Source organism: Dendrobates tinctorius, unplaced genomic scaffold, assembly GCF_039654945.1.
Source record: "Dendrobates tinctorius isolate UK_male_01 unplaced genomic scaffold, ASM3965494v1 ptg000162l, whole genome shotgun sequence".
NCBI classification, from domain to species: domain Eukaryota; kingdom Metazoa; phylum Chordata; class Amphibia; order Anura; family Dendrobatidae; genus Dendrobates; species Dendrobates tinctorius.
In genome coordinates, this window is record NW_027361829.1 from 18,880,028 (window position 1) to 18,906,876 (window position 26,849).

General features: G+C 44.2%; 1 protein-coding gene across 2 annotated transcripts in view; it reads right to left on the reverse strand.

The window, feature by feature from the left end:
* The window catches only part of DDC (dopa decarboxylase), a 402,495-nt gene that overhangs the window by 55,075 nt on the left and 320,571 nt on the right, over positions 1-26,849 (reverse strand). For both annotated transcript variants that reach the window (XM_073549875.1, XM_073549874.1), the window contains exons 12-13: positions 16,026-16,124; positions 9,034-9,135 (exon numbers count right to left, since the gene is read on the reverse strand). In XM_073549875.1, coding sequence (XP_073405976.1) covers positions 9,034-9,135; positions 16,026-16,124 — 201 coding nt within the window. The remainder of the gene's footprint in view (positions 1-9,033; positions 9,136-16,025; positions 16,125-26,849) is intronic.

Consider the following 26,849-nt stretch of genomic DNA (forward strand, 5'->3'; position numbering starts at 1 on the left):
CCTCCCTCTTGTCCCGCATATAGTATGATACACTTCCCATAGCCCTTCATACAGTATAATGCACCCTATAGTCCAACATACAGTATAATGCACCTCATAGTTCTCCATTTAGCATAATGCACCCTGCAGGTAGTATAGGGCACTCTCCATAGTCCCCCATACAGTATAATGCACTCCATAGTCATTCATATAGTATAATGCACCCCCCCATAGTTCTCTATATAGTATAATGCACTGCTCATAGTCATCTGGACACTATAATACACCTCATAGTCCTCTGTCTTATTGTCATGTTTTTCTAGTGCTTTTGCTTTTTGCAGGTTTCCAGTCAGGTCTATATTGGATTTGATGGACTAATTTGGACCGCCGTGGGATCCCATGTCTTCTGCAGTGCCGGCTATACTACAGTCGAACACTCCAACTGGTGTCATGAATCACTACATAAACTTTATTCCCATTCAATTCTACCCCTTTTACATGACCGCCTGGGGCCATGGACCGGGTCACTGCCACTGTGACACATCCCTTTAAGACGACCGGCCCGGTACCGAGTATCCCAAGGCCTCTGGGGCGTGTCAGTAACAGGCAGCTAATTGCTAACAACCTGCATGTTGTTACCGATGCCAATCTCTGCCGGCACAGAGTGGTCACTGACCGCTCCTGCCAGCAATTCTGCGGCCTCCATTAATGTCACATTGATGGAGCAGCTCTTTCTCTTCCACTGTGGTCTGTTAATGGGGTGTGACTGTCGATGTCATGCTGATTGATAGCTGGCTCCCAGTTGCCTATCTGCGGTCAGTTGGTTGACATTCAGCATGATGTTGGAGTTCACACCCCATTGACAGAGTAGCCTATTAATGTGGAGCAGCTGATTCACTAACAGGAACAGTCAATGACCACTCTGTGTCAGTGCCGGGTACAACAGGCAGGTAGTAACTACCTGGCTGTTAGTTTATAAGCCAATAGAAAGCAAAATCCTGGGTAAGCTCTTTAACTACACAAACACAGGGTATTAAGAAGAGCTGGATTACCCTCAGAGTTGGCCCATTCAATGTGACAGACCACCTCGAGTGACTGCTGGCTGCTGTTTTTATGGTGTTGAGGGACCAATTTCCATGGACCTTCCCATCCTGATAGTATCAGCTTTCTGTTGTCATTTTTACCATAGTTGGTTATGTAACATGACTGAAACCATAGTTTTTTGCTATCTAATTATTAATTTATGTAGAATCGAGCAGTCTGTATCCACTATACTAGGGTCATTTACTTCTATTTCTTTAGAATGCAAGTACCGTATATACTCGAGTATAAGCCGATCCGAGTATAAGCCAAGGCACCTAATTTTGCCACGGAAAACTGGGGAAGCTTATTGACTCGGGTATAAGCCAGGTATGCATTGTCCCCTCATCCCTGTCCTGGTATGCATGGCTCACCCGTACTGTCCTGGTATGCATGGCTCCCCCATACTGTCCTGGTATTCATGGCTCCACCGTCCTGTCCTGGTATGCATGGCTCCCTTATCCTATCCTGGTATGCATGACTCCCCCTTTACTGTCCTGGTATGCATGGCTCCTAAAAAAAAAAAAAAAAACACATCCTACTCACCTTCCACGCTCCCTCGCAGCATCTCATTGGTCCCGGTGCCCTCACAGCATCTCGTTGGTCCTGGCGCCAGACCTGATGAAGGTGGTATTCAGCCGCTGAAACGTGTTGTGTGTTTAGCATTCTAAATAAAGGTCTGTATATTTATATTAATCCTTTGCCGTTTTCTGTATTCCCAGCACTCCGCTTGACCGCACTCTTTTTTCTTCATCCAGTATTATGGGCACCACATAGTGCTCCATACAGAATAGTGAACCCCATATATTGCTCCATACAGTAAATTGAGTCCCAAATATTTCTCCAAGCAAAAAATGGACCCCATATATTGCTCCATACAAAATAATGAGTCCATATATTGCTCCATACAGAATAATGAGATCCATATATTGCTCCATACAGTATAATGAGCATCATATAATGCCCCATACAGTGTAATGAGCCCTGTATAATGCTCTATAAAAAATGAGCCCCATATATTGCTTCACACAGTATAATGAGCCTGATATATTGCTCCATATTGGGCCCAATATAATGCGCCATACAGTTTATGATGGGCCCCATATAATGCTCCATATATAATGGGCCACATATAAGGCTCCAGTATATGATGGACCCCATATAATGCTCCATACAGTATATGATAGGCCCCAAATAATTCTCCATACATAATGGGCCCCATATAATGCTCCAGCATTTGATAGCCCCATATAATGCTCTATATAGTATATGATGAGCCACATATAATGCTCCATACAGTATATAATGGGCCCCATTTTATGCTCTATACAGTATTTGATGGGCCACATATATTGCTTCATATAATGGGCTCCATATAATACTCCAGTATATGATGTGACCCATATAATGCTCCATACATAATGGGCTCAATATATTGCTCGAAACATTATAAAAAAAGAAACACTTACCTTCCCTTGCTGGCCACAGGCCCGTACTCCTCTGCCTTGCTGTCTTCCATCTCTCTGCACTGTGACTGTTCAGAACAGAGGGCGCACAGTAGTGATGTCATCACACCCTTTGACCTGAAAGTCACAGAGTCAGAAGATGTGGAAGACACCGCAGTAGAGAAATGGGGAGAGATAAGTATTGCAAGTACCGGGGTCCTGAGCAAGCGGGAAAGGCCCACTCGCGGGCACTGGCACTGGGCCCATATAGCAGCAGGTGTCCCAATGGTAAGTGGGTCCCCCTCATCTACTTAGGGCCTCAGCACTTGCGTGGGTGCTGACACAGGCCCAGTGGATGACTATGGGGATGTTCGGATTATACAATACTATATGCATTATACAATATGGAGCACTATGGGGAGTGCATTATACTATATGGAAGACTATGGGGACTGCATTATACTGTATGGAGGACTAATGGGTGCATAATACAATATGGAGAACTGTGGGATGCATTATACTGTATGGATTACTATGGGGTGCATAATACTATATGGGGGACTATGGAGAGTGCATTATACTATATGGAGGACTATGGGGAGTGCTTTACACTATACAGAAGCCTATGGTGAGTGCATTATACTGTAAGGAGGACTATGTGGTGCATTATAATATATGCAGCCCTATGGTGATTGAAGTATACTATATCGAGGACTATGGGGTTCATTATTCTATATGAATGACTATGAGGGTGCATTATTGTATATGAATGGCTATGGGGAGTACATTAAATGGAAGATTATGGGGAGGTCATTGTACTATATGGAGGACTATGGGGAGGGTATTATACTATATAGAGGATTAGTGGACCGATTATTCTATATGGAAGGTTTTGTGGGGCCTATTATAATAATTGGAGGGCCATGTAGGGCCATTACAATATTTGGAGGGCTATGTGGGGATGGTTATAATATTTGGAGGGCTGTTTGGTGGCCATTATAATATTTAGAAGGCTGTGTGGGGGCATTATACTGTTTGGAGGGCTAGAGGGGGCATTATACAATGAGATGAGGTGTGGTGCCATTAGACTGTATGTAGGCCCATTATACTTCATGGAGGGCTGTGTTGGGGGTCACATTTGGTGGATCATACTGTGTTGGGGTCATCATACTTTACTGGGAGAGTTGTGGTGTGGTACAGTAGGGTCATCATATTGTGCATGTAGAGGGTACTATTGAGGAATTCACTGTGGGGGTATCATACAGTGTTTGTGTGGCATTTTATTGGCTTCATATGGGGGCAATGAAAGGGCAATCTAAGGCTTCAGTAGGAGGAAAAATACTTTGTAACTGCTGCAAAGTTGTAAAATATGCTCTTATGTGACCTTGCTGAATATTATTTTTTATGGGAGGATGGTGCAATTAGAACTGCTATGGAGCCCCATGATTTCAAATTCAAATTCAAATAAGCTTTATTGGCAGGACTAAATACACATTAGTTTTGCCAAAGCAAGTGTACAAAAGGGATTAGGGATAGGGACTGTAGGGATTTTGGGTAGGGGCTGTAGGAAAGATGGATGGGGGCTATAGAAGTCCATGGCATAGGGAAGGTGGATGGGGGGATGGGGCAGATCCATGGTGGGGCTATAGAAGTCCATGGCATAGGGAAGGTGAATGGGGGGCATGGGGCAGATCCAGGGTGGGGGCCATAGAAGTCCATGGCATATCATAGTTCTCTTTCTCGCAGTCTATGACATTCGGTCACATATTGCGCTGCTATCTCCACTGCTCTCTCTTCTTCCCCCAGCAGGATATATGTTTTCTCTTCCTCCTTCATGGTGATGAAATCCAGGAAGAGATGTGAGCGTCTCCTGAAGTGAGTGTCCCTCACTGCTGAGTATTTGGGGCAGTGTAGCAGGAAGTGGGTCTCATCCTCCAGGGCCTCCTGGTCACAGTGTTGGCACAGTCTTTCCTCCCTGGGCTTGTAGCTCTGCCTGTGTCGGCCGGATTCGATGGCCAGACTGTGGGCACTGAGTCTATATCGGCTCAGGATCTTGCGGTCTCTGGGAGTTTCTCCAGATATGGGGCCAGTCTGTAGTCTCTCTGTACACTCCGGTACATGTTCAGTTTCTGTGAGCTGATGATGTCGTTCTTCCAGTCACTTATATACCTCTCCTTGCCTTCGTCTACCATCTTCCTGATTCTGGCTTTTGTCAGGGTGTTGTGATTGGTGTTCTGGTCAGGTTGGGTTTGGGTGAGCTGTTCCAAGGGTACTGTTTTTTCTGTTTCACCTACATGTGTCAGGGCTTTATGGTGATGGGAGCTTGGATTGCTCCTACGTAGGTGAGCACTGTTGGAGGTGCTCCAATGGACTTGGAGAAGGTGCTTGCGGAATTCCAGGTGGAATATTTCTGTTGGGCTTGAATCCCACCTTGTCCATTCTGGGTAGGTGTGAGGACCCCAGACTTCGCTGCCATACAGGAGGATTAGGGCGATGATAGAGTCAAAGATTTTTAACCAGACCCTTACTGGTAGCTTCAGATGGTAGAGTTTCCTTGTCTTTCAGGGTCTCTATGGCTTGTTGAAGCTCCCTGACTGGTGAATCTCTAAGCCCAGGTAGGTATATTTGTCCGTTCCTGTAAGGGCGCAGTTGTTGAGGACAAATTAAGGGTTCTGGTCTGATTTTCTCTTTCTCTTCTGGAACACCATGATGTTGGTTTTCTGTAGGTTGACCGGTAGTGCCCAGGAGGAGCTGAATTTCTCTAAGATTTTCAGGTTGTTTGGAGGCCTTTCTCGGTTGGTGACAGAAGCAGCAGGTCATCTGAATATAGCAGGAATTTCACCTGCGCATCGTGGAGGGTGACACCTGGGGCTGTGGAAGATTCCAGAGCGGTAGCCAGCTCGTTGATGTAAATGTTGAAGAGCGTTGGGCTTAGGCTGCAGCCTTGTCTGACTCCCCGGCTCTGCTGGAAATAGGCCGTTCTTCTGCCGTTCACACTCACACTGCAGTGGTTCTCGGTGTAGGAGCTTTTGATAACATTGTTGGTCTTTCCTCCTATTCCGCTCTCCAGCATTTTCAGGAATAAGCCTTTTTACAGTCCACGAAACAGGTGTATATCTTCCCGTTCTTTGTATTGTGGACATGTCTCTGAATGAGGCTGTGCAGGGTGTAGATGTGGTCAGTAGTGCGGTGGTTTGGCATGAACCCTGCTTGGCTCTTGCTAAGGACGTTGTGCTTGGTGAGGAAACTGAGGATCCTCTTGTTCAGGATGCTGTTGAACAGTTTTCCCAGGTTGCTGCTGACACATATGCCTCTGTAGTTGGCAGGGTCATACCTGTCTTGTGGATGAGTGTGATGAGGCCATGGTTCCAGGTACGAGGGAAGTAGCCGGCACTTAGCACAATACTGAAGAGTTTAACCATTGCGGCCTGTATTTCTGGTGGGCTGTAAATCAGCATTTCTGGTAGGATTCCATCCAGGCCTCTGGCTTTTCTACATCTTATGGAAGAGATTCTCTCTGCTATTTCCTGTAATGTAATAGGTGTATCCACGGGGTTTTGGAAATTTTTTACTTTTTTCTCCATTGATTTTAGTTTTGCCATTATGCTTTCCTGTTCTTGGCTTAGTTCTTCCTTTGGAATGTCTTTATAGAGGTCTCTGAAGTACTGGAGCCAGATGTCGCCATTTTAGATATGGATGTTGTTTTTCTTGTCTTTTGTGCCCATGTGGTTCCATAGTTCCCAGAAGGAGTTTTCTTGGAGGGCATCTTGGAGTTGGTTAAGTTTGGTGGAGATGTAACTTTGCTTCTTCCTCCTGAGGATGGTTTTGTACTGCCTTTGTATCATTTCATAGGCTTCCCTTAGACCCGGGTGGTTGGGGTCTCTGTGTTTCTTGTTTGAGGCTATTCTCAGGGTCTTTTGATTTCTTTGTATGCCCCTGCTCAGTACCTCAGATCTGAAGACTAAACACCATTTTTTTAGTCAAAATTGTTCTTTGCTTGTTTTGTACCCATTTACCATATGAGAGACTGACTGATATGATTTTCTGCCTCATTCCAACTACTTTAAATTTAACCCTACCATGTCTGTGTCTATCACTGCATTATCCTCATGTGGGGAAGCATGTTTGTGGTCAAACAGCCACGCATAAAAACTGAAAGTATAAAGGTCTAGTCAAGAACAAATAGAACACTAAATATTTCAGAGAAAAAATATTATATCTGTGTTACAAGTTATATGCATAAAGGCTACATACACAGGTTAAACGGCACACAATTTATACAGCATGGTATTCACTGATAACATGTGCAACGTACAGTCATTTCACAGGTAGGAAGAAGATGTATGTAAAGTTTCACACCTAACTCTGATTTTCATGCAGATTTTTCCATTTTTCTACTTTAAAGGGAACCTGTCACCCCCCCAGGCATTTTTAAGTAAAAGAGCCACCTTGTGCAGCACTAATGCTGCATTCTGTCAGGGTGGCTCTTTTATTTAGCGTCCCTTCCACCGACGAAATAATCGTTTTTAAAATTGGTCAGACATACCTGATATTTGACAGGGGGGCAGGTCTTTCCCCCCTCAACACAGACGCCTCACATACGTCAGTCATGTCCAGCTTTTGAATTTGGCACCGCCTCCTCAGCGTTCATTTCTTTTTCTTGCGCCTGCACTGTAATATTCTTTCAGTGGTGCAGCAGGACCTGTGATGACATCAGCACCATGTGATCCATAGGGGAGGAACTGAGAAAGGCAGCGGTGCAACAAGACCTGTGGTGACGTCAGAATACGCTGAGGAGGCGGCGCCAAATTCAAAAGCAGGACATGACTGACATATGTGAGGCGTCTGTGTCCAGGGGGAAAGACCTGCCCCCCTGTAAAATATCAGGTATGTCTGACCAATTTTAAAAACGATTATTTCTGCGGTGGAAGGGACGCTAAATAAAAGTGCCACCTTGCCAGAATGCAGCATTAGTGCTGCACAAGGTGGCTCTTTTACTTAAAAACGCCTGGGAGGGGGTGACAGGTTCCCTTTAAGATGAGTGTTTAAAAATCCCATCCACTTTTTTTTAATTTATTGCTGCTGCTTTACTGTGCAGAAACTGCAAATCTATTATGTTTGGACTCAGTTTGAAGGGACTCTGTCACCCCCGGGACACTTTTAAGCTATTACTATTGACATACAGGTAATAGAAATTTTAATCTAGCCTTACCTGTATGCCTCATAGTTGCTGTCTAGATGTGGAGAAATAGACTTTTATTTAATTATGCTAATGATTTCTTCCAGGCTCTGGGCATGCAGTGCCTGGAAGAAATCCCTGCCTCCTCTCTTTATTATACTATCACACACCTCCTATGCACGTCAGACTGACTTGTGATGTGTATTTGTGGCTCCGTAATCCCACATAGGCGCCCTGCACTCGCGGGACAATCTGTACTTCCTTCCTTTTTAGTATCGTCCGTGTATTCAGTGTTCTTGTAGCCAGCACCTGCGCACAAGAACTGGGCCATAGAGAGAAGGAAGAGGTACAGACTGTCGAGGAAGTGCAGGACGCATGCGCGGGATTCCGGCGCAGGATTCAAGCACCACAACTGCACGTCAGAGGTTACAGAATTCTGTCATATTTCCCCACTTTGTGAATAGATAACGGGGTTGTCTCATTATCATGGCTTCTAATATTCTGAAAATTGACAGTTCAGACCAGATTCATGGATGCACACCACTGGTACGAACTGTGACCTTTCCCATGCTGCAAGCATGGGCAACTTTTCCTCTGCAGCCTAGAACGGGTACTGAGGCTGGCAGGATCTAGCAATCCAGCTGGCCTTAGAGCAGTGCTTACAAGCTCTAAAACCAATAACTTTCAAGTGCGCACTCTTTGCCTAGGAAACTGACCAACTCGTAGACTGCTGCAATTTCGGTTATTCTTGACAAAGATCAGTAAACTATATAATTGAAACTCCCTCTCTTTGTGAGAATAAAGAATATCTTTCATAAGAGGTATATTGAAAAATTTCTGCTTTTACCATCGATGGGTAGGTGTTTTTACCATTTACTGGGTAGGTGTGGTACATTTTTGCAGTTGGCAACATGGCAAAATTGTGTTATTGTTTGGTAACAGTCTGGGAGTGTTATTATATCATGGCATGGTACTTGATGGTTTTGATCTTTTCCTTTGTGATCAGTCATAATGAATATTTGTGAATATTAACGAACCTGCAATCTATGAAGATGATTGGTGAGTGTAAATGGGCCTTTTAATGGGGAATATTCAGGTTTAGTGCCCAGGGCAGCATGAGGTATAACTATGGCCCTGGCAACTTTCATTACATACAGTATATACAGTTGATGTGCGCTGGGAGTTTATGGAGTGCGCTTGGGTATACTGTGGGCTTTTTTGTTTTGTTTTTGTCATCACATTTTTTTTTCTAGAAGTTGCTGATAGTAACATGAGTGATCCATGTTTTACTGTTATATATAGAAAATACATTCACAGACAAGACATAGCTATACAAAGACAAAATCTTACCTTTAAACGGAAGCATACAAGTCCTAGAATAACCTCTGCACATATTTCAAACCGATCATCCTTTTTTACCAATTCCATAAATTCCTGTGCCAATCGTACATGCTGTGAAAAATATACCATGATACAATATTAGCAAGTGATATCACAAAAATCTTATTACTATAAGTCATGCTTCACCAAATCAAAAATTGCTGACTAACTTAATTTGAGTTATCACAGTCTGAGATAACATATCTTATGGTTTGTCTGTTGCCAAGTTGTTTTCCTGATTTCTTAGCAGCATCCATAGTGCTAATTAGTGTATATCCACATTTTTCATTTTTTTCAGGTGCCTTTTAAGTTGGTCTGCTCCAAATATTGCCTGAAAAAGCACTCAGAAAGTGCAAGAAAGACTCTACCTATTAATTTTTGTTGAAAAACGACATTGCAGTCCATACAGTCAGATTTTTAAGCATTTTTTAGCGGTTTCAAGTCTCCAAAATCGGCAAGCAATTAATAAAAATAACCGGCCATTTCTTCATGTGTTTTCCGCTATAAAACCGCTCCATACTTTACAAAAAAAAATCCATAGAAAATAATACCAGGAAGGCGCCCTGACATCTGTTTGAATTTTTATCACTGTTCTCAACTCAAAAAACACACATTTTATTAATTGTTTAATGTATTTATTACTACTTGCAAAAAGAAATGATAATATGCTTAATGAAAATTCACAAAAATGTTTTGGGACTAAAAAGCCAGAGTTTCATGAACTGCCTTCTGCTTGTTTTTGACTACCCTCAAAAAATACCTAGTTATACCATACTCTAAAGGTTTGAGCAGATAAGCTGAGCATGATTGACAGTAGTGATAATATATATCCAGTGGCGTAACTAGCGTTCGATGGGCCTTGGTGAAAAATTTTGACCTGGGCCCCCTCCCCTAGCATGTTGTTCAGATGTATGAACCCCTTGTGGTTAAAGACCTAAAGTTAAAAATGACACTTTTCCTTTGTATTTTAGGTCAAAAAGAAATATATTTTACATTTTAAAAATTACAGAAAGGAAAAAGGGACAATTTAAAAGCTTGAGCACCCTTGGGGATTTGTATGCTCAGATAACTTTGACCAAGGTTTCACACCTTAATTAGCCTTTCAGGGTTATGGATCACTATCATTGTTAGGAAATGTCAGGTGATGCAAATTTCCCAGCTTTATGAAAACTCAGCCTTCTCTAACCTTGTGCCAAAATACAGCAGCCATGAGTTCTTCTAAGCAACTGCCTAGCACTCTGAAAGTGAAAATAGTGGAGGCCCACAAAGCAGGAGAAGGCTATAACAAGATAACAAAGCACTTTCAAGTTGCCCTTACCTCAGTTTGAAATGTAATTAAGAAGTGGCAGTTAGCAGGAACAGTGGAGGTAAAGATAAGGTCTGGATGACTAAGCAAAATTTCAGTGAGAGCTGCTCATAGGATTGATAGAGAGTCAAATTAGAACCCCAAATTGACTGCAAACGACCTTCAGAAAGATTTAGCACACTCTGAGGTTGTGATACATTGTTTTACTGTTCAGATACACCTGCACAAATGTGGCCTTCATGGAAGAGTCATAAGAAGAAAAGCTCTCCTGCATCCTCACTATAAAATTCAGCATCAGAAGTATGCAAAAGAACATTTAAACAAGCCTGACGTATTTTAGAAAAAAGTCCTGTGGACTGAAGAGATTAAAATAGAACTCTTTGGCCACAATGATCAAAGGTATGTGTGGAGAAAAAAGGGTACAGAATTTCAGGAAAAAAAATCTCACCAACCATTAAACATGGGGGTGGAACAATCATGCTTTTGGGTTGTGTTGCAGTCATTGGCAGGGGGAAAAATTTCTCGGGTAGAGGGAAGAATGAATTCAATGAAATTTCAACAAATTCTTGATGCAAACATAACACTATCTGTAAAAAAGCTGAACTTGAAAGAGGATGGCTTCTACAAATGAGTAATGATTCTAAACACTAGTAAAAATTCACAATAGACAACCTCAAAAGGCACAAGCTGAAGGTTTTACAATGGTCCTCCTCCCAGTCCCCTGATCTGAACATCTTTGAAAATCTGTGGCTATACCTCAAAATAGCAGTGTAGGCAAGACGACCCAGGAATCTCACAGAACTGGAAGAATTTTCTAAGGAAGAATGGATGAAAATAGCTCAAACCAGAATCTAAAGAATCTTGGCTGGCTACAAAAAGCGTTTACAAGCTGTGATACATGAAAAAGGGGGTGCTACTAGGTAAAAACCATGCAGGTGCCCAATCTTTTGCATTGGACCATTTTCCATTTTGTAATTTTTAATATGTAAAAGATGAAAAAAATACATATATGCCTAAAATACAAGGGAAATGTGTCATCTTTAACTGTATGCCTTTTAGAGATAATTTCATCTTCAACTTGCTTAACTGTTTACAATAGCAGTAATTTTCACCAGGGGTGCCCAAATTTTGACAAGCCACTGCATATGTAAACAGAAGCACATTAGTAAACTGCCATTAAAGCCAAAGCTGATGTATGTAAATTATTTCACAACATCAAAAATGTATTTACTTAAGAGTTTAAAAATGTAATTTACATTTTTGGATATTTGTCATGCTAATGTAAATTTCAAAAGTATTTACATAAATCAATAAATAAATAAATGCAAAAAAGTGCTATTATCAAAGTGTACACTAGGGGGAGTCTATGTATATAACAATAGTTATTTCAGTCAATGCAGCATTATGGAGGTTTTTTGTGAGACAGGTTTGCAAGTATTACATTCTATAGTAGAAAAAAAGAAAATTTAGCACTAAATACTGAAAATTTCAAAAAATAAAGAATTAATGGAGTATTTCCATCTCAAAGATTCTGTCCCAAAATATAGTAGATGTAGTAGTAATAATAATAATATTAGCAAATACCTCCAATTAGTGGCATAACGAATCAGAAGAACTTTACCACATTTCTAATTGTAGGTATCTTAATATTATTACTCTTACTACATATTGGGATAGGATCTTGGAGATGGGAATGCCCCTTCAAGGTACATGCAGAAAGCCCCGTAGACTGACAAACAGTTGGCTGAAGACTATTCTTTGACCACATTTATCAATCATTTCAATGTTTAGAATTCCTTTAAATAAAATGCTTATGTCTTATAACCATATGTGGTTGTCAAGCAAGAACATTTCACCATAGGAAGTCCAATGCTGCGCTGATCAGCAGAAGTGTAGCCATTTTATCGTCCAGGGTCAGCTGTTGTTTCCTGGAAATGCTATCAGAATATCCACATTTCTACTGCAAAAATGTGGTGTTATATATTGTCCACTGAAATCAATGAGTGGCCATGTAACACATGGTTGGTCAAGTATTCCAGACTCTGAAATATTTCTTCCCTTAGATAGAAGAGAAGCCCAACTAAGGAACCTTTGCTATCACAACTAAATACCCTATTAGAGCACAGAAACATTGATTGTTCTAAATGAAAAAAAATCATTAACTAGCTAAAAAAATGTGTGGAAGAATTAAACCTACATTTAAAAGTTCCTTTAAAATCTGAATTCATTTTATTTATTTAAAGAACCACTCCAGCGTTATTTTTTTGTAAATTTTACCTCTTAAGTGGTGCCACTAGTCTAAGCTCCTGACTCTATTATTATACTTACCAGCCGCTGTCTTCATCTCTTATTGACACTGCTCCAGTCGGTCTCCAGTAGTTCTCTCCAGTGTTTTCTGGGCGATCCGGAAGTCACTACTTAATGTAAGCCTACGAGCCAGAACAAGGCCCTCGAAGACTTGCATTGAGAACTTGCAACCGTTACCTCTGACTTCCGGTCAGTCAGATGCTGTGGACATAAAATTGAGGCAGCTGGGACGAGCAGAAGACGGTGGCTGATAAGTATAATATGAGGGTCAGGGTACTTATTTTAGTAGCACCACTCCAGCGTTGAAATAATAAAAAACTGCTGGATTGGTGTTTTAATAATAAATGAACAAACATCCTGCAATAAATATTAGAAAAAGAACAGTGTCTGTTTGAGCAACAGCCAGCCATAATAATAATAATACATTTTATTTCTATAGCGCTGACATATTCCGCAGCACTTTACATTTCAGAGGCGACTTGTACAGACAATATACATTACAGCATAACAATAATCACATAGATCATAACAGATACCAAGAGGAATGAGGGCCCTGCTCGCAAGCTTACAATCTATGAGGAAAAAAGGAGAGACACGAAAGGTGGGTGGTAACAGTTGCCCTGATTGTATGGACCAGCCATAATGTTAAGTGTGTAACAGTACAGACACAGAGGGCTAATGGATGCATAAAGCATGTGGGAACATGATGCGGGGAACCTGGTTATGGTAAAAAAAACGTTTGGCTGTGCCACACAGGGATAGATTAGGTTAATGTGTTGAGGCGATAGGCCAGTCTGAATAAATGAGTTTTCAGGGCACGCCTAAAATTGTGGGGATTGGGGACTAATCGTATTGACCTGGGAAGTGCATTCCAAAGAATTGGCGCAGCACGTGTATAGTCTTGAAGACAGGAGTGGGAGGTTCTAATTATTGAGGATGCTAACCTCAGGTCATCAGCAGAACGGAGGGCGCGGGTAGGATGGTATACTGAAGCAAGGGGGAGATGTAGGGTGGTGCTGAGCAATGAAGAGCTTTGTGGGTGAGGGTAATAAGTTTGTACTGGATTCTGGAGTGGATGGGTAGCCAGTGTAATGACTGGCACAAGGTAGAAGCATCGGTGTAACGATTGGCAAGGAATATGATCCTGTCAGGGTCCTGACAGCGCCGGCGTACAGCCTCCGCTAAGCAGGGACTCACCCACACCGTAGGGACCCCTGGGGACAAGAACAGCCAGAAAATAAAGATGCACAGGACCTGAATGTAGAAGTTTAGCAAGCCGGCACAGGACCTACGGTCACGTGAACGGTCATGTGACTGCAAGGGGGCGGGGCTTAGCATCCTGCTTTCAAAGAAGGTAGAAAACTCAAAGTCGGGCAAAGCGGAGGTCATGCACAATACAGGCTAGTGAGGTACAGGAGGGGTAAACAGATGGGAGGTCAGACAAAGCCAAAGGTCATACACAAGATATCAGTAAAGAACCAGGGATGAGACAGAACGGATAGTCAGGCCCAACCAGAGATCAAAACCAAACAGATGTAGAAGGTACCAGGCAGAATCCAAAGCAATATCCAGAGAACAGGTCGAGTCATACACAGAGAATCATGCAACCAGAACACAGCACTAACACACTCAGGGGTCACCACACAATGCCAAGGGCAAAAGTATAACTGACGGTGGATGGGAGCTTCCTGAGGCTATAAGAAGCCTCCCCAGAACCAATGAGAGACCACCATAATAGGTCCCAGGTGTGCAGGTGAGAGTCTGCACTGAGGTCAGAACATTAACCCCAGCAGTGCTGGTCACCCAGCACTGGTATCATGACAGATCCTGGCAGCAGCATTCAAGACAGATTGGAGGGGGGAGAGTTTGGTAAGAGGGAGACCGATTAGAAGGGAGTTACAATAGTCGAGACGAGAAAGAATAAGAGAAACAGAGTTTTTGCAGAGTCAAAAGTAAGAAAAGGTTGAATTCTAGAAATGTTTTTGAGGTGCAAGTAACAAGAGTGAGCCAGTGATCGGATGTGGGGGACAAAGGAAAGCTCGGAGTCAAGTATGACCCCAAGACAGCGGGCATGTTGCTGGGGAGTAATAGTAGAACCACACACGGAAATGGCAATGTCGGGTATAGGTACATTAGTAGCGGGAGGAAACACAAGTAGTTCAGTCTTTGACAGGTTCAGTTTCAGATATAGTGAGGACATGATGTTAGACACAGCGTTTAGACAATTGCCGGTGTTTTCTAGAAAGGCTGGCGTGATGTCAGGAGAAGAAGCGTATAATTGGGTGTCGTCAGCATAGAGATGGTACTGGAAACCAAATCTACTGATTGTTTGACCAATAGGGGCAGTATACAAAGAGAAGAGGAGGGGGCCTAGGACTGATCCTTGAGGAACCCCAACAGTAAGGGGAAGATGAGAGGAGGAGGAGCCAGCAAAAGATACAGTAAAGGAGCGGTCAGAGAGATAGGAGGAGAACCAGGAGTTAACGGTGTCCTTGAGGCCAATGGAATGGAGCATAGTGAGGAGGAGCTGATGATCCACAGTGTCGAATGCTGCAGAGAGATCCAAGAGAATTAGCATGGAGTAATGACCATTTGATTTAGCTGTTAGTAGATCATTAGAGACTTTAGTGAGGGCAGTTTCAGTAGAATGTAAAGAGCGGAAACCGGATTGGAGAGGGTCGAGAAAAGAGTTTCCTGAGAGATTAGCGGATAAGACGGGAGTGGACCAGGCGTTCCAGGAGTTTAGAGATGAAGGGAAGATTAGAAACAGGTCTATAGTTAGCGGCACAGTTTTGGTCGAGGGATGTTTTTTTAAGTAGTGGATGTATGATGGCATGCTTAAATAGATGCATCTTCCTTTGCTGGTCCTTACCCATGCTTCCGTCCCTAGACAAATATTTATTTGTTGCTTATTTTTGTACTTTATTATTAGTAGTAAAGTAGAATTTCCTGTATGGATTGGATGGAAACAGTTGAAAAAAATATTGTAATACATCCAAGCTAAATTAAATTAGTTTTGATAGAAACATTTAAAATAACTTGGTACATGACAGTACAGTTGCATTAAAATGAACCTATATTGGTAGTCTATTTCCAGTTTTGGCTACTTTCTAAACATTCCATGTTTAATCCTTTATCAAAGAACAAAATACTGATTTTCTTGAACCATTTTGTTGAAGAAAAAGTTGACTTTTTGAAATATTCGCTGCACCTATTCTACTATATATTGCGAAAAAAAATTACTTAAAATTTTGTAGAAGAAAAATTTGATTATTCTTTGTTAGATTAATTTAACAGCATTTTAAAGGAAATATTGTAATTGGCATCTTTTAATTTTACATTTCTTCACCTTTCGAATGTAATCCTGAAGTCCTTTTACACCATACATCCTGAAGACAAACCACAATTTTAAAGAGCGAAACCTTCTCCCCAGTGGGATCTGCCAGTGCTTAAAAAAAAAAAAAAAAAAAAATGTTATAACTAAGAAAACTAAGATGGGAGCACAATATCAAGCTAAATACAACAGAAATATGGTGCCAAATACGGTCTTTCATAATGTCCACCCCATTTATGTGTTTTAGGCACTATGCCTTGTTTGACAAGGGGTGTGACTTCACTGAAAAAGGCATAGTTCAACATTGGTTTTGGTGCTAATTTACATCACAAAGTAAGCCAAGTGGTATGTGGTGTAAACTCAAACAGATAATTCTGCAGCATTTTGAGACTATCTAGTCTTAAGGCCCCGTTACACTCTTCAATGTCCCAGCGATCCCACCAACGATCCGATGTGGATGGGATCGCTGGGACATAGTTAGCTGATCACTGGTGAGCTATCACATAGACAGACCCACCAGTGATCAGGACCAGCGAGCAAGCTGGTATCCAAGGTAAACAACTCTAAGTCCAACACAACCCTAAGTCCAACACAACCCTAACTCCAACACCCTATCCCCAACCCTAGCTCCAACTCTAACCCTAGCCCCAACCCTAACCCAAACATAACACTAACCCCAACCCTAGCCCTAACCCTAATAAAACTGGAAAAACCACTTTTTTATTTTATTAGTTTTACCTAACTAAGGGGGTTATAAAGGAGAGTTTGCTTTACTATTTTTTATTTTGATCACTGTAATAGTGTCTAATACAGTGCTGAAAATGAACCAATAGGAGAAATCTATTGTTGCTGGGTGCCGGCCGGCAGATCTCGACTGGCATACTGTGCATGCGCCTGCCATTTTCTTACCAGAAGAAGACAATGACGGCTGAGGGACAGGATTGGGGGGTGCAGGAGGGTCCAGGGACACTGGAGGTATGGGGGGGCTCGGGGGACCAAATTTCTCTCTTCTCTAATGTGCTAGATCATGTCAGAGGAGAGAGAAATTAAATGGGAAATCAGACTTTTTTTTGCGGTCACCATTATTCCGTGAATAACGATGATCGCAACACTGGGATCAGTAGAATTTCTGACACTGGGAGGTGCTATAACCTTATTTCACTGAGGAATAAGTACCCTTAACTGCAGCCATTAAAAGGCGTATCGGCAGTCGTTAAGGGGGTAGAATTAGAAATATCAATAATTACACTTACATTTGCTAAATAACAACTGAATAAGTTACATTCTAGAACTATGAAAATAAATTAGTATAAGTTAATAACAGTTAACTTTTTATTAGATTTATTACAGGTACATAATTCAGTTTTGAGTGAACAGAAGATACTATATAATAGAAGTGTAAAGTAAGCAAAACTTTAGGGAAAATTAAAGCCCCATGTAGTGATGAGAAATCTGTCAAGATTTTTTATTGGGCAAGAAACTGTCATTTGTATTGAAGCTATTTAGTGCAAATCAAATGTTCCTTATTATGCTTTGGGGCAGTGGTGCAAAATAAATTTTCCCAAGAGGCCTCATGGAAGACTGACTGTTGTGAAGAACAAACCAACTGATCAAACTTAATTCTGTTTATTATTGTCTTAAATTATTTTTTATCACTAAATATTGAGCAATATTAAGTCTGTTGATTAGCTGCTACTGCTAATATATATTATGGTAGGGCTTATTGTAACATGTATTCTTACCTCTAGCAGATTATCAAAACCATAAAAATGTGCTGCTTTTTATAAAGTTTTTTTATTAAAAAAACAGTAAATTATACTGCTTCTGTTATTCTGCCATTGTACCTATATTTACAGCTCCCACCAGAAAGTGATACCCCCACAGTTCGCACATACAGTCTAATGTCTAATACAGTCTAATGTCCCTTTAAACAGAGGCCTGCATGAAGTATGTCTCCAAACAGTACCCTTCCCCGAAAAAATGCCCCCACAGAGCTCTCTACTCAGTATGTCCCAACAAAGCCCCCTGCACAGTATGATGTCTATACAAAGCCTCTCACACAGTATGATGTCCCCTCACACAGCATGATGTCTTATCAAACAGTACGAGTAACCACAGAGCCCTCACACAGTATGATGTCCCCACACAGCCAGCTTACACAGCATGATGTCCCCACACAACTCCCCTATACAGTATAACGTCTCCACACAGTCCCCTTGCATAGTAATATATCCCCTCACAGCTCCCAGGCACAGTATTATATCTCCACACAGCCCCCTTTGTGCAGTATTATATTCCATCCAAGGTCCCTTGCACAGTATTATGTCCCTAACCAGCCCCCTTGCACATTATTATATCCTCGCACAACTCCCTTGCACAGTATTATATCCCCACACAGCACCCCTGCACATTATTATATCCCTGCACAGCCCCTTACATAGTGTTATATCCCCACACAGCCCTCTTGCACAGTATTATGTCCCTATACAGCCCCCTCACACAGTATTATGTTCCCACAGTTGTATTGTCAATTACCAAATAAAATCAAGCTATTTACCTAATCACATTCCCTCACTGTTTCAGTCTGCGCTATGCATTGAGGCACAGCTAACACAATGTAGAAACATCATCAGATTTGCTGCACTCTCAGACATGCAGGCTCAATGATGGAAGAGGGAGCTAACCGCTTCCTGTTCCATCATTGTTTACACAATATCTGCATCCCAAGAATGCAAATACCAGTGTCAGTGAGACACTGGGCAGGGGTTGGCTGCGTGGTGGGGGACACCACTGTGTTCAGCCCTTTGGCTGTCACAGTCCAAGGGCTATGTGGTGCCTTCAGGAGTATGGTCGCCACACTGGCATTGCCTTCCTCCAGGGAGGGTGATGTCAGGCTTGGAAGCAATAGGAAGCTGTAAATGCTCTATTCCTATCTAAGACTTGGAGGCACAACAGCGACGTGTGAGCCAAAGGAGATAGAAGGCTACAGCTGTCTGCCATACGAGGTAGATCTGAGAGGGAACAAGAAGGAGGAACTTCAGTGTAATACAGTACTGGATGTACCTCAAGTAAGCGCTAGGAAGATGACTACACAACCTATCTGCATAGAGAGATTCCTGAGTTGCTTCCAGGCTAATCAGCTCCTGTGCCATCTGTAATCTGGACCCTGGACTGCACTTACAAAGTAAAGGTAAGGAAACTGCATTCCGCTGTGTCCTTGCCTTCTTTCTGCAACTTCTTCAGCACTGCTACATTTCTGTGCCAGACACTGCACCCTCTTCCCTAACACCGATCTACACTGCCCTGGGACTACAGCCCTGCTTGTGGAGGGCTACACCATCATTGCTGCACCACACCATCTGTCCCAGAGGATCTGTCTGCAGCATCGGCTTAACATCTTCATTGCCGAATACCACAGGTGGCGTCACGAATCAATCATAAACTTTATTCCACCACTCCACCCCTTTTACATGGGCACCCAGGGCCACGGACCGGGTCACCGCTGCTGTGACACCTCCCTCTGAGAGAGACCGGCCTGGTACCGAGTACCCCACAGCCCTGGGAGGGCGACCCATTTTGGCATCATGAACAGGATTTATGGAGCCCGGTGTCCCCGGGTTCTGTGTGCCAGAGACTGTGTTGTGTGCTATAGACTGTTTGTGAAAGTGCCGCCATTATCCCGCTGCTTGGTGCACGCGGGAACCCAAAGAGGCGGGCCGTCATTGGCGGAGCCTGCCAAAGAGCGCAAAGAAGTGAAGTGCCGCACGGGAAGAGGCCAGCGCGCGTGAGGTAGGAGGAGCAGAGGCCTGGAACCCCGATCATCCAGCCTGCAAATCTGCCGCCGGTAAGCCTGCTCAACCCCGGGGCCTGGCTATCGTTAACTAGGGGGGAAGAGAATGTCGGAGGCACGCGCCGATGCAGCGGCGGACGCCCCCACCAACCCTCAGCGCCGCAAGATGCAGGGCCCAACGCGGCTGCGGCTCCAATAGCACCCACCACCGCAGTCCCCATAATGCCTCTGTCTATGCCTTACATACCGGGAGCAGCATGGCTACCGCAGTATTCAGGGGAGTTCCATACCCTGAGTGACTTCAAAGAGAGACTGTGCAGTTTGTTTGAAGTGTATCCTCTGTCTGAAAGCCAGAAGGTGAACATCCTTATTGGGCAGCTAACAGGTGCAGCACAGAGAGAAGTACAAGCCTGACAGGACACTGATAAGGAGACTGTTAAAAAGATTCTGGCTAAGCTAAGAAGCACCTTTGACACCCGCACTGCCACTGAAATCAAGATGAGATTCTTTGGGTGTAAGCAGAAAGCGCAGGACAGTATATGGGACTATGCTCTTAACCTGCAGGAGGCGCTGCGAGCTGTCAAGCAGATTGACCCAGACAGAGTGAAAGATGGAGACGGACTGTTAAAGGAGCAATTCATTGAGGGACTCCTATCCAGTACCCACAGAGCACAGCTGCGCATCATAGCCCTACAAAACCCTGACCTAGACTTTGCTGATTTCAAAGACAGGGCTATCCGGGTGCTGCATGAACCAAATGTCAGCCGTCCAGCGCCCTCTAGGCGCCCAGCGATTACATACCACCAGGAAGCAACATCTTTCCCTTCCTTCCCTGTGGAGGCTGATGCACAGACTCTGGACAAAGATCCATCTGCAGAACTGCGTCTTCAGGTCCAGGAGTTGACCAAGGGTATGGCTGCACTTGCTAAAACCATGTAGTCCCTGCAGGTATCCTCCAAGAAGATTCAGCTCGCCTCCAGTCCAGAGGATGTCTCGTGGCTAAAGAAGAAGAGGATCCCGCCACACCGAGGAAGGAACAACGATCGCTATGACCAGGACGGACGTCCCATCTGTCGTCACTGCCACAAGGCAGGCCACATCGCAAGATTCTGTCATTTAAACGAGAAACCCCTGGGGCAGAGGGCCAGGAGTAGGACCACAAGGCCCAAAGAACTGGCGAGCTAAGTATGTTGGAGGGAGACCGGTCCTCCCAGTGGTGTTTGACGGTATCCCCATGAACGCTTTGCTGGACACTGGCTCCCAGGTGACAACTATGCCCTATATCCTTTACATGCGGTATTGGGCTGATTCTGAACTTACTCGCGGCCCAAGTGATGAACTCACAGTAGTTGCCAGTAATGGTCAGTCTTTACCGCAAGTGGGATGTAAAGAAATTACTGTGAAATTGGGTCGAGTAGAGTTAAAATCTCAAGGTCTGATAGTTGTGGATATTGATCGACGAGAATGTAACCCAATGATGACTCTTGGTACTAATGTGATTGAAAATTGTCTTTCCGAGGTTATTGTCTTGTTGCAACAGGTGGCTGAGACTGCTGGTTCCAGTGAACGAGTCCTGCAGAAGGAGATCAGAGCCCTGATGCAAAGACAGCAGGTAGAACTCTCTGGCGGAGAAATTGGCAGCATCAGAGTGAGTGATTCTTTCCCAATTGCAATACCCCCCAGATGTGAAATGTTGATTTGGTGTCGGGCAGCCATAGGCCTCAGAGGAAAAGATTACCAGGCAATGGTAGAACCAGTGTACTCTGATTGCAGGCCCACTGTCCTGACAGCCAGAGGGATAGTTGATGTCCGTAAAGGGAGGGTACCTGTACGCCTCTTGAATTGTGGGGAGAAGGAGGCCACAATACCTTGGTATGCCACAGTTGCTAAGCTGCTTACTGTCAGTAACAATGCAATGCAGGCAGCAGAGCCCTTGGTCTCATCCGACCAGGTGGAGGACAATGGCTCTGTAAAGCAGCTGGAGGAATGGTGCCAGCAACTGCAGGTGGGAACTGACTCCACCCCTTCATACCAAAAGAATGGGGTTTACCAAGTGACTCAGGAGTATGAGCGGGTATTCAGTAAACACCCTCTAGATTTTGGGAAGGCAAAAGGGGTTCAACATCATATCCCCACTGGAGATCACCCACCCATAAAAGAAAGGTACCGGCCTGTACCCCCAACACAATACCAATTTGCCAAAAGTATGTTGAGAGAGATGAAGGAAGCTGGGGTGATCAGAGACAGTTGTAGCCCGTGGGCAGCCCCAATAGTCTTTGTGAAAAAGAAGGATGGTACCATGAGAATGTGTGTGATTACAGAAAAATTAACAGCATTACACATAAAGATGCTTACCCATTACCCAGAATTAAGGAGTCATTAGCTGCACTTAAAACTGCTAACTATCTTTCCACCTTAGATCGCACTAGTGGGTATTGGCAGGTTCCCGTGGCAGAGGCAGACAAGGAGAAAACAGCATTTACAACACCAATGGGTCTCTGTGAGTTCAACTACATGCCATTCGGGCTCTGCACTGCTCCAGGGACATTCCAACGGCTAATGGAATGCTGTCTTGGACACAAGAACTTCGAGACAGTCCTGTTGTACCTTGATGATGTCATTGTTTTCTTCAAGACTTATGAAGACCATCTGAAGCACCTGGCTGAGGTGTTTGAAGCCTTGTCCAACTTTGGCCTGAAGGTGAAGCCTTCCAAATGCCACCTCCTGAAGCCCAAGGTTCAGTACCTCGATCATGTAGTGAGTGCAGAAGGTGTAGCACCGGATCCTGACAAAGTCACAGTCATCCGGGACTGGCAGAAGCCCAGCAACCTCCATGAAGTATGTCAATTCCTCGGGCTGGTAGGCTACTACTGAAGGTTCATCAAAGGCTTCACTGAGATAGCCACTCCTATGCAAAATCTTCTGGTGGGTCAGTCCAAGAAGGCCAGAAAGCAGAGTCCTACATTCGAATGGAATGAGGAGCTGGAGAGGTCCCTCACTCGACTGAAGATGGCTCTCACTGGAGATGAAGTTTTGGCCTACCCAGATTATGACCAACCCTTTGTTCTGAATACTGATGCCAGCAAAGTGGGACTTAGAGCAGTACTGTCACAGGTACAGAATGGCAAAGAAAGAGTGATCTCCTACGCCAGCAGGAAGCTTCGTCCCACTGAAAGGAACCCTGAAAACTACAGTTTCTTCAAGCTGGAGTTCCTTGCCATAGTCTGGGCTGTGACTGAACAATTCAAGCATTACCTAGCTTCAGCCAAGTTTACCATCTTCACGGACAACAACCCGTTGACTCACTTGGAAACTGCCAAGCTAGGTGCACTGGAGCAGCGATGAATGGCTCGGCTGTCTAACTATGAATTCACCATCAAGTACCGAGCAGGGCAAAAGAATGACAAAGCTGATGCACTGTCCAGAATGCCTAATCTGCCAGATGCAGGAGAAGACCCTGAGGCACTTGAAGAAATCGAGTTACCTGCCTTTCACCGGCCAATTGTGGCCCAACGTGCCCAAGGAGTGAGAAACAGACGGTCTATCTTCAAAGAGGCTACCCTAAACCCATTGCCTCATCATGACTGGGCAGAAACGCAGGATAGCGACCCCGCAGTCCGCCTGGTGAAGGAGCTACTGTCACAAATTGACTCACGCCCAGAGTCAGATGCTCCTGAAGAAACCCAGCAGTTGTGGAAGGAGAGAGGCCGGCTGTTCATCTATGAAGGAAAGCTGTGTCGGAGGAGTATCAATGCCCGCACTCATGAGTTGGTTTGGCAAGTGGTAGTCCCAAAGAGGGAAGCATCAATGGCCTTGGAAGCATACCACAATAGAGCTGGACACTTCGGATGGAAGAAGTTGGAAGCCTTGCTCCGAGAGAGATTCTACTGGGCTGGTATGAGGAACGCTATTGAAAATTGGTGCCGGGAGTGTGGACAATGTAACCTGCGCAGAAAGGACCGTTACAGCCAGCGAGCTCCTTTGCAGCCAATAATAACCAAACAACCATTCGAGTTGGTAGCCCTGGACCATGTGAAGCTGGTTCCAAGCTGTTCAGGCTACATTTATGCTCTTACCATAGTTGACCACTACTCAAGATTCTTGGTAGTTGTGCCTGTCAAGGATCAAACGGCAAGAACAGCAGCCAGAGCATTCCAACAGCACTTTTGTAGACCACACGGATTTCCCGAGCGAGTGCTTACAGATCAAGGTCCAGCTTTTGAGGCAGAAGTGTTCCAGGAATTCTGTAACTTGTGCGGTTGCAAGAAGATCAGGACAACACCGTACCATCCACAGACCAATAGCATGTGTGAAAAGATTAATCAGGTGGTGATCGACCTACTGAAGACCTTGCCTTTGGAAGAGAGGAATCTGTGGCCAGAAAAGTTGCCAGATCTGGTAGACCTCTACAACCACATTGCTGTGAATTCCATCAACTGCACTCCAGCCAACCTAATGAGAGCGAGGCCTGGCAAGTTGCCTATTGATTTGGATATGGGAGTCCTTACACCTGAGGTAACATCACCAGATGCTGACTGGGATACAGAACGGCAGCAACAGTATCAAAGAGTACAAGAGTGTGTAGAAAAGAGTCTAGCTCAGGCAAGACAAAAACAAGAAAGGCATTACAATCACCATGCACCTGCAGTTCCCTTGTCACCAGGAGAACAAGTCCTAAAAAGGAAGAGGAGGATGCATAAATTAGATGACCAATGGGAAGCTGAACCCTACACCATCTTACCATCAAACTTCGATAACACCAAGGTGTGCCTTATCAGTAAGGATGGGGGAGAAACCTCAGCAGCAGTATCAAGGGATCATTTGAAATTGTGCCCTGACCAGTTAAAAGAAAGAATGGAAGAGCAAAACAACATCCAACCCATAGAGGAAGAAGAAAAGGTCAGCACTGTACTTGGAGAATTCCCTGCAAATTGGACTAGAGCGAATAATGCCATAGTGGTGCCAGTTTTGACCTTTCCCCAACTGGTAGTACAAGAAGAAGTAACTCATGAGAACTCTGAAAATCAGGAAGTTCAGGTAGCAGATGCCACACCAGCAGTGGAGTCAGAGAATCCTTGCCTTACCAGTGGTGAATCTGTCATACCCATGGTGAGTCTAAGAGTCCGTAGATGGCTACTACCCAGTCCAGTTTACCCACACCAGAGCTACATAGGTCTGTCCGTAGTACCCAAGGCATACCACCCCTCAGATATCATGTATAAATTAGTTAATGTAAATGTTAACCTGTACATGTAAATATGTAACGTTTAAGTTTTGAGCCTACAGAGACTCTGTAAGAAATCCCCTTTTTGAATTTTCGAGTTTGTTTTGATGGACAATTGGGCCACATGACTAGGTGTGGTCAAAAATTTCTTTTGTACATAGTCCACCATTTGCCCAGGAATGGACCATGGACATTGACACATGGACTAATCGTCTCAGGACTATTTTTGGAGCTTTTGTTTTTTGTATTTTTCTTAAATCTTGTACATTTATAATTGTTCATTTGTTTATATGTTCATATGGTTTTTTTTTCAGTCCAGGAGTACTGAATTGCACTAGGGGGAATGTGGTGCCCCCAGGAGTATGGTCACCACACTGGCATTGCCTTCCTCCAGGGAGGGTGATGTCAGGCTTGGAAGCAATGAAGGGTCTCTCTAGCAGTTAACCATAACATGCAACACAGTTCCCACTCCGGGCCAGCCGAGGGAGCTCTGAACCAGAATTGGGGGAGGAGTGCTCTCTGAGGGCCAGGAAGGGGAAATTAGCCAGTTCTGTGAGGAGGGCAACGTGTGTAGACGTGGAGAGAGAAGCTGGAGGTTGAGCTGAGAATAGAGAGCTCACTCCTAGTGATAGCGCATGATCTGGAGCCTGGTCTCCACGGTTGTATGGATACTGAAGATCCTGCGACAGAAACCAGAGGAATAGGAAGCTGTAAATGCTCTATTCCTATCTAAGACTTGGAGGCACAACAGCGACGTGTGAGCCAAAGGAGATAGAAGGCTACAGCTGTCTGCCATACGAAGTAGATCTGAGAGGGAACAAGAAGGAGGAACTTCAGTGTAATACAGTACTGGATGTACCTCAAGTAAGCGCTAGGGGAGACTACACAACCTATCTGCATAGAGAGATTCCTGAGTTGCTTCCAGGCTAATCAGCTCCTGTGCCATCTGTAATCTGGACCCTGGACTGCACTTACAAAGTAAAGGTAAGGAAACTGCATTCCGCTGTGTCCTTGCCTTCTTTCTGCAACTTCTTCAGCACTGCTACATTTCTGTGCCAGACACTGCACCCTCTTCCCTAACACCGATCTACACTGCCCTGGGACTACAGCCCTGCCTGTGGAGGGCTACACCATCATTGCTGCACCACACCATCTGTCCCAGAGGATCTGTCTGCAGCATCGGCTTAACATCTTCATTGCCGAATACCACAGGTGGTGTCACGAATCAATCATAAACTTTATTCCACCACTCCACCCCTTTTACATGGGCGCCCAGGGCCACGGACCGGGTCACCGCTGCTGTGACACCTCCCTCTGAGAGAGACCGACCCGGTACCGAGTACCCCACAGCCCTGGGAGGGCGACCCAGCTACACCAGAGCTAACTAAGTGCAGCTTGTGGCCTGCAGGCCACACTTTGCCCAAGTGTGCATAATAAACATAGGTTGTACATAAAAAGAAACTGATACTCACCACACCGCTCATTTGTTCCACCACTGCTGATTGTCTAGTATTCTACACTGTTAGGCCTCTTTTTCCATGCTTTCTCCTACATAAAATCCTCTTGGAGCATCTTTACTATGTTCCACCAGAGGCATTGAGCAGACCTCTGTCAATGCACTTTGTGATGTTACAACGTGGATCGAGATGAAGATGCTTGAAGAGGCCATCATGCGCCAAAGTAAGGTGGAGAGAGGCTGGACAGAGTGTAGGAGCAGATAGACAGCTGTGTTGGGACAGGTGAGTGACGAGGCGAGTATCACATTATTTTTCCAACCCCTCTCCCGGTCCTCTACAATTCAACAAAATGTCACCCATTTTTCTGA